A 12278-nucleotide genomic window follows, 5' to 3' on the forward strand; every position below is an offset into this window, starting at 1 on the left:
AGCCATTACAAGTCCTTCCTCCCCTCCCGATATCGCTGTTGCCAAAATTGGAAATGTTAAACGCACATAAACTTGGGTGCATCAGTCTCAAGATCACCTTTATGTGTGCCAACAGGCTCTGTTTGAAAGGCTCTCTCCAAGGCAGGAGAAATATATACCAAGCCTGGCACCCATAGGCTCGGACCGTGCACCCCCCTGGTGTCATCCCACATGCCAGGGTTGGCATCAAGGCTAAGCATGTTTGGGCACCTGCTGAGGGCCCACATCCCAATGTGGGTCCACTGACAAGAGCCCCCCTGCTTGTGCTCCTGCCTTTTGCTCTGGCTGGGGTGACGGTGAAACGGAGGAGCTGCAGTTCCCTCTGCCAACTTGCTCTCTGCCTGGCAAGTAATGATGAGAAAAAGAGCAATAGCAGCTAGTGGCAGCAGCACTGAGAAGGTAGCTGACTGAGGGAGAGGTGCCATTGAGGGTATCTTGCCCAAAGACCAACTGGCATGCATGGTCACACAAAGGAGGGCCAGGATCTCTTCTCGATCCTCCCAGAGTGCAGGACACGGGATAACAGGCTCAAGTTACAGGAAGCCAGATTCCATCTGGACATCAGGAAAAACTTCCTGTTAGAGCAGTGCGACAATGGAACCAGTTACCTAGGAAGATTGGGGCTCTCCCACACTAGAGGCCTTCAAGAGGCAGCTGAACAACCACCTGTCAGGTGTGCTTTAGGGTTGATTCCTGCATTGAGCAGGGGGTAAGACTCGATGGCCTTATAGGCCCCTTCCAACTCTACTATCCTGATTCTATGAATTATGTCACTTGCACAGAAGATCCACTTCTGTGGGCAAAATCAGTCCACGCTGCTATGGGAGGAGCCACCACTGTCGGAAGAGATAGTTGTTGTTATTCACTTTCTCATGTTGTTTCTTTTTAGGTGTGCAACTCTGTGGTTTTAACCCATTCTCTCTCCCCGCCCCCATGAGCAAAGGGAATTGTGAGCCATCAGAATGTCCTTCCCCAATCTAGTGTCCCCCAGATGTGTTAACTCTGCTGAATGGGGAATTATGGGAGTTGTAGTCCAACACATCTGGAGTGGGCCAGGTGGGGGAGGGCTGATTACACTGGATTGGATCCAGATTTAGTCATACTTGGAGTAGACTCATTGGAGTAGATTAGCACAGACCACTAATTTCAATGGGCCTTCTCTAAGCAAGACTAAACTCAGTGCAGTAGTGGTCAGTTTTGTAGTGCAGGCGCACATCATGACCATCCACATAGCCATGCCCCCAGGAAGAGACCGAGATTCCAGGCAGCTGTGTTGAAACAGAGCAACAAACCAGTTCTAGTGGTTCCCATTTCCACCAGAAGCTGGTCTTTTGTAAAACTAGTGGATCATTCAAGACCAAGCCCCCTCAAATATATCATTGCAGGGAACAATATATCATTGCTGAAAATTTCATTTTCCCACAGCTACTGTGAAGATTGCAGCTAAGCTCAGAGGAACAGGGAAGTCTGAAGGGTGTGGCAGATGACATCAATGTTCCAAATAATGATAATAGTAAGAAAATAAAGTACCCACTCAGCACCCACAAGCCCTAGCTCCACTACGCCACTGACTAAACCTGGATCTAACCCTGTTTGTTTTTGTCTCCCTTGGCGGAGAACCAATGTTTTTAACACCTGCACCAGAGGCAAAATGCAACCAGTACAGATGACGTGATGGGAAGATCTTCACTTAATGGATCTCTCCCTCAAGATACAGGAGCCCTGCCAGATAAAAAGCTCAAAGCCTTGGGTTGTGCTTTTGCAGAGGCAGAAATTGAGCAGAGGAAGCTTTTCCAGCAATAGGATAAATCTTCACCTGATACATGATTTCTGAACAACACCCTAAGGCACGAGAGGTGGGATGGGCATCACTCTTCGATGGGCTTGTAAGCAATGGTGAAGTCAAGGGGTATTTCCAAGGGTACTACGGTAAATCAGCAATAGCTTAAAAATGAGATTCCAACTGGAGGAACTCCTGAAAAATCAAGGAAACTTGAGAGTTGTGGCCCAATTGGCTAGGAGGCTCAGTACCCCACCTAGCCAGAGCATTCTCATCTTGGGTAAAGCACTGGCCTGTCCTCAGGGGCACATTAATGCTTAGTTTAACTGCTGCAGGCCCACTGAACATGGCTCTCTTCTGACCATGCCACTTATTCCGCCTTCAGGAACTCTGCCCAAGATGCCACTCTGGCCCCATTGAGCGAATGGGTTCATGGACCTGCTTGGGTCCTTTTGGTTTGATAGCTGAGAGACTGGCAGCCACACAGGAGGAGCCATTTGGAATTTGTCAATCCACAGCCAGTGCTCAAATGTTGAGACGGGGCGTAGCAGGAAGGTTTAATGAAACCCACAAGCCTCCCCCTGCAATCCCTCCTGTGGCCATGTCAAAATAGCCAGGGACAAGAGAATTATGCATCCCGATAAACTTCCCACTGGAACTCGGTGCCAATAGCTTCTTGTTCAGAACTCCGCGTCTGACTGAACATTGAATTTCAGACCAAGAATAAAATTGCTGCATGTGGGGTGGTTTGCCATCTTCCCTAGCGCATGGCTTTGCTGCATGTGGCTCAGAATAGTCACTGCCAATGGGGACCCACATAGTAGGCTCATAGTAGCGTTGAAACAGCTTTGCCAGTCCGTTCTGAGCCCCATTCAAAGCATTGGTGCTTAGTTGTTAAAGCTCTACATGACTTGGAAGCCAGGTCACTGTTGGGCTGTCTTCACCTGGATCCATCCAACTGTCCGCTTTCCTCTGGGCGCCCCCACCTTCTGGGATAAGGTAGGTGTCAGCAGAGAGGGTGCCCTTTTGGTGGTGGCCCTATCTTTGGAGCACCTATCTTTTGAAGGCTCACTTGGCACCTCTGTTTGTAAAAGCATGGGACCAGGCAAAGACTTTCCCCCCCTCTGAGTTTATTTTATTGTTAATCTTCTAAGTCACTGTGAAATTTCTTAGCTACTCTTCCCTTTTATTATGTTTTTATCTGCTGTTAATTGCTGGTTTGGGGACTGGACCAGTTCATCGTGGGAAGACGATGTACTGAAGGTCACAGGACAGAAACTTAATGAACAAAAATAAATGAACCATGTCACTCATTTTCCCTGGTTCCACAATTCTTTCAAGTCTGTTATGTGGGCTGGGTGTGCTGGGATCCAGGTGTGTGTTGAGGCAACACACCTGGATCACAGAAAAATCTCCCGCCTATAAATACAGACCCAGTTTGCTTGTCACACCAATTCTTGGGCTATTTAATGCAGCACTTGTTGGTGCCCATGGCAATGAATGAGCAGGCCACCTCTTGTGTGCTCACAGTTTCCACTTTCAATCAACAACCCAGGAACCCATGGGTGACTATTGGGTTAAACTCTGGGTTACCTAAACCCTACACAACCAAGAATTCCGGGTTCAGACATCATAATAACCCAGGAATTGATGAGATGAGTGAACCAGGTCATAGAAAAGTGTCTATTCCACACATGAGGTACAAAACTGAGATTCACAGGATGCTGAACTTTTCTTTAAAAAACACACAGGGTTCTAGTCCCTGTGGTGGCCATGAGAAGCTTGAAAACAAGGGGGGGCAGTGCTCAGTGAGATCAGAAGACATTCTTGGGGCTGATCAGGACTTTTAGCGATTCACAGCCTGGGGCTTTAGCCCTTTCTGCACAGATGCTTGCTGTTTGGAGAAGCAGGCTGAAGTATACAAAATATGCAGCCCTCGGCAAATTGGCACAATTTATTCAGATTACCTTAGTGCAGATTATGTGGAGGTTTTTTTTTTTAACATAATGCTTTTAATTTTAACAGAGCATACATATCCAAGCTCATAGAATAATCCCTTGGCTAGGGAGTTGGTAGGATGACCATTCTTCCAGAGTATAAGAGCTTAATCGAAGTCGTGGAGAAAACGTGGTTTTCCTGGGGCCACGTGATTGTCCTCCCTCCCCCACAAAGTTAAAGATGAGCTTGGAAGGTATAAACTCCAGAGTACAAATGGACACAAGAGAGATTCTATACGCACACGAAATAAGTACAGCTTGCATTCAGCAACCGCAGATAGGTGCCCGGCTGCCACCGCAAAACATTTTGTTTACCAGGGGCTGTTTCAAGTGCGTGGCTTGCTTTGCTCTGTAATGGAATGAAAACCACTATCAGAAGGCAAACTATCCAAGTTTCAAGGGAGACCTGTGCAAACGTATACTCCCAACCTGTTCTAGGAATCAGCGTTCCCTGGACTATGCGTTTATCAAACCTTGAGGGGAGTGGTTTCCCCACTATTGGGGGAAGGACCTGAACAGGTGTGCAGAACCTCCCAGCTTGAGGGCCAGATTGTGTTTCGGGGGCCGTGTTCCAGCGGTGGGAGGGGCTAAAGGCAAAAGGGGCAATGCCAAAACACCAGCATTATTTTAGGCGAACGCTCCCTTCTTCTCTGCATCCATTCCCACAATACTATATACACCCTCATTCCTTCTCTACACCTTTTCCTGCCAGAAAGTGGTGCCAGTGACACAACTCCAGACCTTGAGCTTCCTCTGCATGGCTGCTTCGGCTAGTTGCATCAGCCTTACTGATGCTCTCAGCCTCAGTAAGGCTCTTGATTTCTGACTAACCAGATGCTCCTTCCCATGAAGGGAAGGCAAAGAGAGAAGAGGGACTCTTTCATTTTTATTCCCCCCCCCAAAAGAGGCGTAAGCAAGGAGGAAGAAGGTGGCAAGAACAAAAATGTGGCTGAACGAGCATGGAAGGGAAGGAGGAAGGTCTCTCTAACACCACCTTGAAGTACAACCAGATAAAACCCATATTCCTCCCCTAGAATTCAAGGGCACACAATCTCCGGTATTGTTTACTCCATTCCTTCACAGCCAAAAGCAGGAACAGGACTCTGGAGTCGACTTAAGGACACCGTGGAAGAGAATTCAAGGCCAGCTCCAAACAAGCACCATCCGATTGGGAAAATGCGGGGTTCAACATCCACCCTCCGCCCCAGTCCACATCCTGGTCTGTTATTGATTTAGCGACCCATAAATCTCTCTCCTCGCCACCTCCCTAACTAAGCCGGAGGTTTTCTTTCGGACCAGTCCGACGGCTCAGGGGGGCTACTGAAGCTTTGCTACATGGCCCCACCACTGTCTGGCTACGTCCAACAACTGTTGCCACACTCAGTGCAACTATAGGGCCCCTCCCCCAGCGCCGCGTCTTCTTGGTTCGGCTCTTGAGGGCGGGACGCCAAGCGGAAACCTTTGCCACATTGGCTGCAGATAAGGAGCCGGTCGCCCTCTTCGCTGTCCATCTCGTCGTTGCCGTTGGAGACACCAGCCTCGGCGCACAAGGCATCCAGGCCGGCCCCATGAGGGCTGCTGCCGTTGCTGGCACAACCGAGGCTGACGCGGTGGGCCTCGGCGTTGGCCTCGTCGCACGCCGCCTCACCACGGAGGTCGTGGCCCAGGCCGGTGGCGCGGGCATTGGCGTGAGTGCGGCGGTGGCGGATGATGTGGGAGCTGAGCCGGAAGCTCTTCCCGCACTCGGAGCACACGTACGGCTTTTCTCCCGTGTGCACCCGCCAGTGGTCCACCAGGTTGGAGTGGTGGGTGAACCGCTTCCCGCACTCGGCGCAGCCGTACGGCTTCTCGCCGGTGTGGGTGCGCCGGTGGTTGGCCAAGGTGGAGCTGCCGGAGAAGCGCTTGCCGCACTCCTGGCACTGGTACGGCTTCTCCCCGGTGTGCGTCCTCTGGTGGCGGGTGAGGCAGGAGCTGCCGGTGAAGCGCTTGCCGCAGACGCCACACTGGTACGGCGTGACGCCCGTGTGGCCCCGGCGGTGTAGGTTGTAGTTGGAGCTCTGGGAGAAGGCCTTGCCGCACAGCTCGCAGCGGTAGGGCCGCTCCCCGGTGTGGAAACGCCGGTGCTGGAGGAGGTTCGAGCTGGCCGTGAAGGCCTTGCCGCAGTCCCTGCAGACGTAGGGCCGCTCACCGGTGTGCGTCCGCTGGTGCTTGGTGAGGGCGGAGCTCTGGTTGAAGCTGCGGCCACAGTCGTTGCAACGGTACGGCTTCTCGCCTGTGTGGATAATCTGGTGCTTGGCCAGGTTGGAGCGGCGGCTAAAACTCTTGCCACACACGCCACAGGTGTTGGGGTGCGAGGAGGAGGACGGAGACTGCAGGAGTGGAGAGACAGTTAAAAACAGCCCAGGCTGTGCTCGCAGTTTTAAAACATTTCCATACTGGGTTATTATTGTGCCTCGTTTCTGCATCTTTTTTAAAACCTTCCTCCTGCTTCTAGGAACACAAAGAATCATACAATAGAAGAGTTGGAAGGGGGCCTACAAGGCCATCGAGTCCAACCCCCTGCTCAATGCAGGAATCCACCTTAAAGCATCCCTGACAGATGGCTGTCCAGCTGCCTCTTGAAGGCCTCTAGTGTGGGAGAGCCCACAACCTCCCTAGGGAATTGGTTCCATTGTCGTACTGCTCTAACAAATCAGGGAGTTATTCCTGATGTCTGGCCGGAATCTTGCTTCCTGTAACTTGAGCCCATTATTCCATGTCCTGCACTCTGGGATGATCGAGAAGAGATCCTGGCCCTCCTCTGTGCGATAACCTACCGCTAACCTACAGCCCTCCCTTCTGCAGGGGCACTTTTCATCCCCGGTTGCAACAAAGAGCACAAAGTTTACTGAAGTCCTTTAAGAGTTCTTGTTTGCTCTGCTTTGTCAGAGGTAGTGATCACTCTCTTGTTTGGTGAACAGAGGCAGCTTCACAAGGGATGTACAGGAAAATAATAATAATAATAATAATAATAATAATAATAATAATAATAATAATAATAATAATGGCTCTCATGCCTTAAAGCAGCCTTCCCCAACCTGGCTGTGTTGGACTACAACTCCCCTCATCCTCAAACTGGTTGGGGATGATGGGAATTGTAATCTGGCACATCTGGAGGGCGCTGGGTTGGGAAAGGCTCCCTTTGAAGAGCTGCCTCGCAAGGAAAGAGTCAGCAAGACGCACAAAAAGGCTAAACATCAGGCCTGGGCAACCTAACAAGAGAACCCCTGGGATCACTGAGACAGTATCCTGCAACCAGGCCCAACACTATCACCACCGCCTCCCATCTGCCACAAATCTCTTCCCCACTACTCACTGAATTCCCATCCATTGGGATGGTGATTTTTTGCACCTCGAATTCCTGAGCATTCTGCTCCTCCGACTCCACCTTCATCTCTTCCTCAGGCGGGGAGTCCTCAGGCTGGAGCGGGTTGGGTGGAGACGAGACCATTAAAAAACAGCACCAGTTCAGTAACAACCTCATCCTCCGAAAATAGGCCCCTTCCGCCTCCCCACCCCCCGCCGCCCCTCTTCCCCCTGCCTCAGCCACCAAATATCCTGTCTTCCTGTCCTCCTCATCTCCACTCACTGGTTTCCCATTTGCAGAGACCCTCCGCACGTCCACCTCAAATTCCAGATGCTCCTCTTCGCCTTTCTCCTTCTTCACTCTCCTTCTGATCACCAGCTTTTCCTGAGCGCTGTCCTCCACCACCGCTGAGAGCCCATCCCGGAAGGATGAAGAATCAGGCTGGAAAAAGCAAAAAGGGCAGAACAAGCGGCTCAGCATTTACACGGATCTTCTTCTCGCTCCAGAGTTGAACTGCTCTCAATGGGCAGCAGGCCTGCACACATTTATCACCACAAGCCAAGCACAGCTCAACAGCCAGGAATTTACCAACTAAGAATCTAATGCCTAAATTTGCTTCCCCCCACCTCTTCCCTCCCAAAACCCTTTCCTTTTGTGTCATGTCTTTAGAGAGTAAACCTACAGCAAGGGGCCATACTATTTTTAATCTATTATTATTATTTGCTGCCTTTGGATACTGTTGATTTATACTGTTTTTATATTTTTGGTGGTTTTTAAATTTTGTATACTTTTTAATGTTCACTGTTTTTAACTTTTGTAAACCACCCAGACAGCTTCAGCTGTGGGGCGGTATTTAAATTTAATAAATAAATGTTAATAATGTATTCGTTTTATATGTTTTCAATCAATTATTTATTTATTTATTGCAATGGCTGAAGCGCTCTGGGCGGTTATGGTATATATTTTATGGTGTTTTGTATTTGCGCTGTAACCCACCTCAATCCAGAGGGAGAGATGGGTAAGAAATAAACATATTATTATTATCATTATCATTATTATTATTACCTTTGTAAGCCTTTTTTGGCTGAAGGCTGGGAGAAAAACACCATAAATAAAAATAAATAAAAAATGTACTGTGGCCTCCCAATTCCTTGGACAGTCCTACTTCTTTTTTCTTTTTTTTTGGCTTTCCCAGGAAGGCACCGCATGCCAACATGCCACCGCATGCCAGAGGCGGAGTAGGAGCGGACCGCGGACCCCTAGAAGCAAGGCGAAGAGAAGCGACCATTTTTCGGAGCTCCTAGTTCAGGCGGAGCGCTCCGGTCGCCATCTTGAAAACATTTCGCCATAGGATTGCATTGCGGCAAATAATCGCGCATAACTAGGTCAAAAGTTGTGTAGGCCAAACCTAAGGAGGCATGAAAAGTTGCCAGGGGAAACACAGCTTCTTCTATGTCTCCTCACAGAATTTTCCTGAATTGACACGCAAAACCACATTTAAAGTATCAAATTCACCACAGAAGTGGACTTTTCCCCAAAGGAAGTCGAGAAGTACTTCCTTTTATTTGCCCTGAATCTCCCACCAATCATCTTCATGGGATGACCCCGGGTTCTAATATTGTCATGTCTAGCTTTGCTCCCCCTGGGTTGGAAGAAGGTGTTTCAGGTGATCAATCAGAATCAGACTCTGAAGTAGAGGAGTCGCTGCCAGACACAGGCCAGCCTGCACCAGTGGGGGAGAAAGCTCTCACGGGCTCTTTACCAGCTGGGAGTGAACCCTCTCCAGAGCTTCTCTCCTCAAGGGCAAACAATACAGTCAGTGGGAAGCCAATATTCTTCCAAAAGGGAGAGCGCGGAGAGGTTAGCCGATCCTAGAGTACGCTGCAGACTAAAACGAGCAGAGCGAAAGGAAGGCGAGAGAAAGTCGGCCCGGCTGGCGGCCCGTCAGAAGCTGCCTCAGAACTAGTCTCTCCAAAGATAACACGTCTTGGGAAAGGGCTTCCCATTCTTCTTGAAAGGACAATTGTCTCGCTTAGTTTGCCTAGTTTTGCCTAGGGGAAAGTTCCTGACTCTCTTCAGGTGGGAAGAGATATTTATTGCTTGAATAAAGCTTTGTGGATTACTTTGCAGGCCTCATTATTATCTCCCAAGAAGACAGGAAGTTTTGAGAAACACGACAAATATTATGAGATCGGAAGAAAAACATCTCCCTGTCCACATTCGCCACACCATGCATCATTTTGTACACCTCTATCATGTCTTCCCTTACTCATCTTTTTTCCAAGCTAAACAATCCCGGCTATTGTAACCTTCTCTCATAAGAGAGTTGTTCCAGCCTCTTGACAATTTTAGTTGCCCTTTTCTGCACTTTTTCCAACTCTGCAATATCCCTTTTAGGTGCAGTATTCTAAATGTGGTTGTACCATAGGTTTGTATAAAGGGAGTATGATCTTGGCAGTTTTATTCTCAGTTTTCCCCCTAATTATGCCTAACATGGAGTTTGCCTTTTTCAGCACTGGGTCAACATTTTCATCAAAACTGTCCACCACAACCCCAAGATCTTTTTCTTGGTTAGTCATTTGCTTATTGCTCCCGATCATGCTGTTTCTGAAAGAGAGCTCCAAGGGCTAGTTGAAAAGATGGCAACCCCAATGAAGGAGCTTTAAGGTTTTACCTCTAACGGTAGCCTAAAAATAATTGTAATTAAGAAACATAAAATAAATCTGTAGGGTAGGAGTCCATATGTAAATAGGAGCCCTTTCTACAGCAGGTGAGCAGAATTAAACACCACCCAACCTTTTGAAATCCAGACAGGAACACACGAAATGCCAGTGTGGTGTAGTGGTTAGAGCACTGGACTAGGATCGGAGAAGATCCAGGTTCAGTTTCCCACTCAGCCACGAAACTCACTGGGTGACCTTGGGCCAGCCACGCTCTCCCACACACAGTCTAACCTACCTCACAGGGGTGTTGTGAGGATAAAAGGAGCTGCAGAGAATCTGGTAATGGTCAGCTATTGGGCAGTAAAGAAATATAATAAATAAATAAATAAATAAATGTACATCCCCTAATCTCCTTGAAAAAGTGGGAATAAAAGAGTACCAAAGAAATTATCCCACTCCATCCCAAACTAAGGAATCCTGATTCTCAGTCCTGATCCACTCCTATAGAATCGAAGAATGCTCTTTTCCTCCTGCTCCTAACCCATTCCTTCAAATCTATGTGCCATATGCTCTTTTAGAGGGCCGCTTCCACCCCAAAACGGATTGTGCATTTAGTATTTGAAGGGGATACTAATCAAGTTACACCCGAGCCAAAAATACAAATCCCAGGTTGTTCTTCTTTCTCTCTCCCGCCCCCCCACCCCGGCAGCCTAACTCTTCCAAGAGGAAACGCTTCCTAAGTTTGACCCCGGATATCCGTCCCATGTGCACCTTGGTGTCCTGTGCTTCCCCTTCTGCTCCCTTCTTCACTCTGGGCCTCAGCCTTTTCCTCCGTATCCCCAAGGACGACTTCCAAGGTATTCCTTCGCCCTTTACCAAGGGTCCATCCCCGTCCACATCCAGCTTCTGAGAGTAGAGAGCAGGAAACAAGCAAACAAGGTTGCAGAGGGGCACAATTGTACCAGCCTGAGCAGAATGAGATGTGATGTTTCAGGCTATTTTCCGCGAAGGAGCCTTTCTTCCCAAACTCAGAGGCATATGGGGGGGCGGGGCGGTATTCAGAGTTACTCACCTCAGCCTCATTTTTAACCACAGATGGTGCATCGGACAGAGGGATCCCCTCTGCCTTCTCGGCTTCCTTACTCTCCTTGCTGTCATCCATCACGAATTTCAACGCAGAAGTGGACGACTTTTGAGGGAAGACACGCAAGTTAAAAAGCAACCAAGGTTCTCTAGCCTAAACGTAGTCATTTTCGTGATTTTTCTTTTTGTTATTTGTAGCGCCCCCCCCACAAGCCTCCAACGAATGAACTTGGCATTTCCCCCCCACCTCACAACAACCCAGCGGGGTAGGCCTTGCTCAAAGACACCCATCCAGGAAGCTTCATACAGGAAGTGGGATTTGCATCTCTGTTTCCCTACACCGCCTCTGCACCGCCCTGTGGCTCCCAGTGGACAGGACGGAGGAGTCCACTTGGGTTAGGATACAGGCAACAGAGAGACAGGCAAACCAGCCTGGAAATCTGGCCCCTGATCGCAGAGATGAACGTGCCTTCACACCGAGGGGCTCAATGACGAACCTGCAGAAGCGGTGGCGGAAATGCACTCTGCACACTCTCAGAGGCGAGCGCCCAACAATTTGTACGGGGTTCCAAGGGCCGGTCCTGGCTCAAAATGACACCCTCCCCCCCCCAAAAAAAACCCTCGCTTCTTTTGTCTGCCAGTGTGTGTGTGCGTTCATAACACTCGCCCGTTACTTTCGCCTGATCCCGGGGCGACGGGTGGGGGAAGCCAAGGCGTGGGAGGGGGGCGATGCCCGGCCACGCACCCCCCCACCCACCCACCCTGCCTGTCTTGCAAGCAACAGCTGCGGCTGCAGCCCACGTGGAGGATTCTGCCCGCACCCACCGACCCCCAGCCCCGCGCCACGTTCCTGCGGGTAGGGGAGAGTTACGGAGGCTGGAGACGGGGAGGCGAGCAGCAACTCTGGGGAGGAAGTTGAGAGCGAGGGAGTGACCGCTTCCTGCGATCCAGGCTGGCTGGCTGGCTCCCCCACCCCGCCCCGCTCCGCTCCCGTCCTCCCCACTCACCCGGGCCTCCGGAGGCGAGGAGGGACGAGGGTGATGGGGGCGCGGGAGCAGCTAAGGGAGATCCGAAGGAGGAGGAGCCGCCCGCCTGCCTGCCTCCCCCCGCCGCCCTTCGGCAAGCGCCCCGAAGCGCGCACGACCCGCTCCCGAGGCGCTTCTGCGCCTTGGCTCCCGAAGTAGATGGAGACCCTCGCTCTTGGAGGGGGGGCGCCGAGGGGAGGGGCAGAAATTAGGAGCGGGAGGAGGACAGAGGGAGGGTGCGCCGCGCGGATTGGCTCCCGTCTCCTCCCCTCCTTCTCTACAATTGGTGGAGAGGTCGGCTGGAGAGGGAGAGTGGCAGCCGCTGCAGCGGCGCATGTGCCTTCC

General features: G+C 50.4%; 2 protein-coding genes across 2 annotated transcripts in view; both read right to left on the reverse strand.

Annotated features, from left to right (window-relative positions):
* Positions 1 to 10302, reverse strand: part of LOC134405662 (zinc finger protein 436-like) — a 36397-nt gene extending 26095 nt beyond the window's left edge. The window contains exon 1 of the mRNA XM_063136906.1: positions 10294 to 10302. The gene's annotated coding sequence lies outside the window, so the exon portion shown is untranslated. The remainder of the gene's footprint in view (positions 1 to 10293) is intronic.
* Positions 3778 to 11814, reverse strand: ZNF771 (zinc finger protein 771). The gene is made up of 7 exons (XM_063138350.1): positions 11780 to 11814; positions 10898 to 11014; positions 10573 to 10731; positions 7445 to 7603; positions 7172 to 7276; positions 5505 to 6185; positions 3778 to 5444 (listed from the first exon to the last, which is right to left on the reverse strand). The coding sequence occupies exons 2-7, from the start codon at positions 10985 to 10987 to the stop codon at positions 5172 to 5174; spliced, it is 1467 nt and encodes a 488-aa protein (XP_062994420.1). The 5' UTR covers positions 10988 to 11014; positions 11780 to 11814; the 3' UTR covers positions 3778 to 5171.
* Between the last annotated feature and the right edge of the window lie 464 nt (positions 11815 to 12278).

Source organism: Elgaria multicarinata, chromosome 11 (genome assembly GCF_023053635.1).
Source record: "Elgaria multicarinata webbii isolate HBS135686 ecotype San Diego chromosome 11, rElgMul1.1.pri, whole genome shotgun sequence".
Taxonomy (NCBI): Eukaryota; Metazoa; Chordata; class Lepidosauria; order Squamata; family Anguidae; genus Elgaria; species Elgaria multicarinata.

Coding starts and splice junctions, on each gene's coding strand:
- ZNF771 (XM_063138350.1), bottom strand. CDS start 10,987: ATGGATGACAGCAAGGAGAGTAAGGAAGCCGAGAAGGCAGAGGGGATC. Junction 7,604..10,572: donor ACATGGGACGGATATCCGGG/GTCAAACTTAGG, acceptor TGCTTTTTCCAG/CCTGATTCTTCATCCTTCCG. Junction 5,445..5,504: donor TCCGCCACCGCCGCACTCAC/GCCAATGCCCGC, acceptor GCGTGCGACGAG/GCCAACGCCGAGGCCCACCG.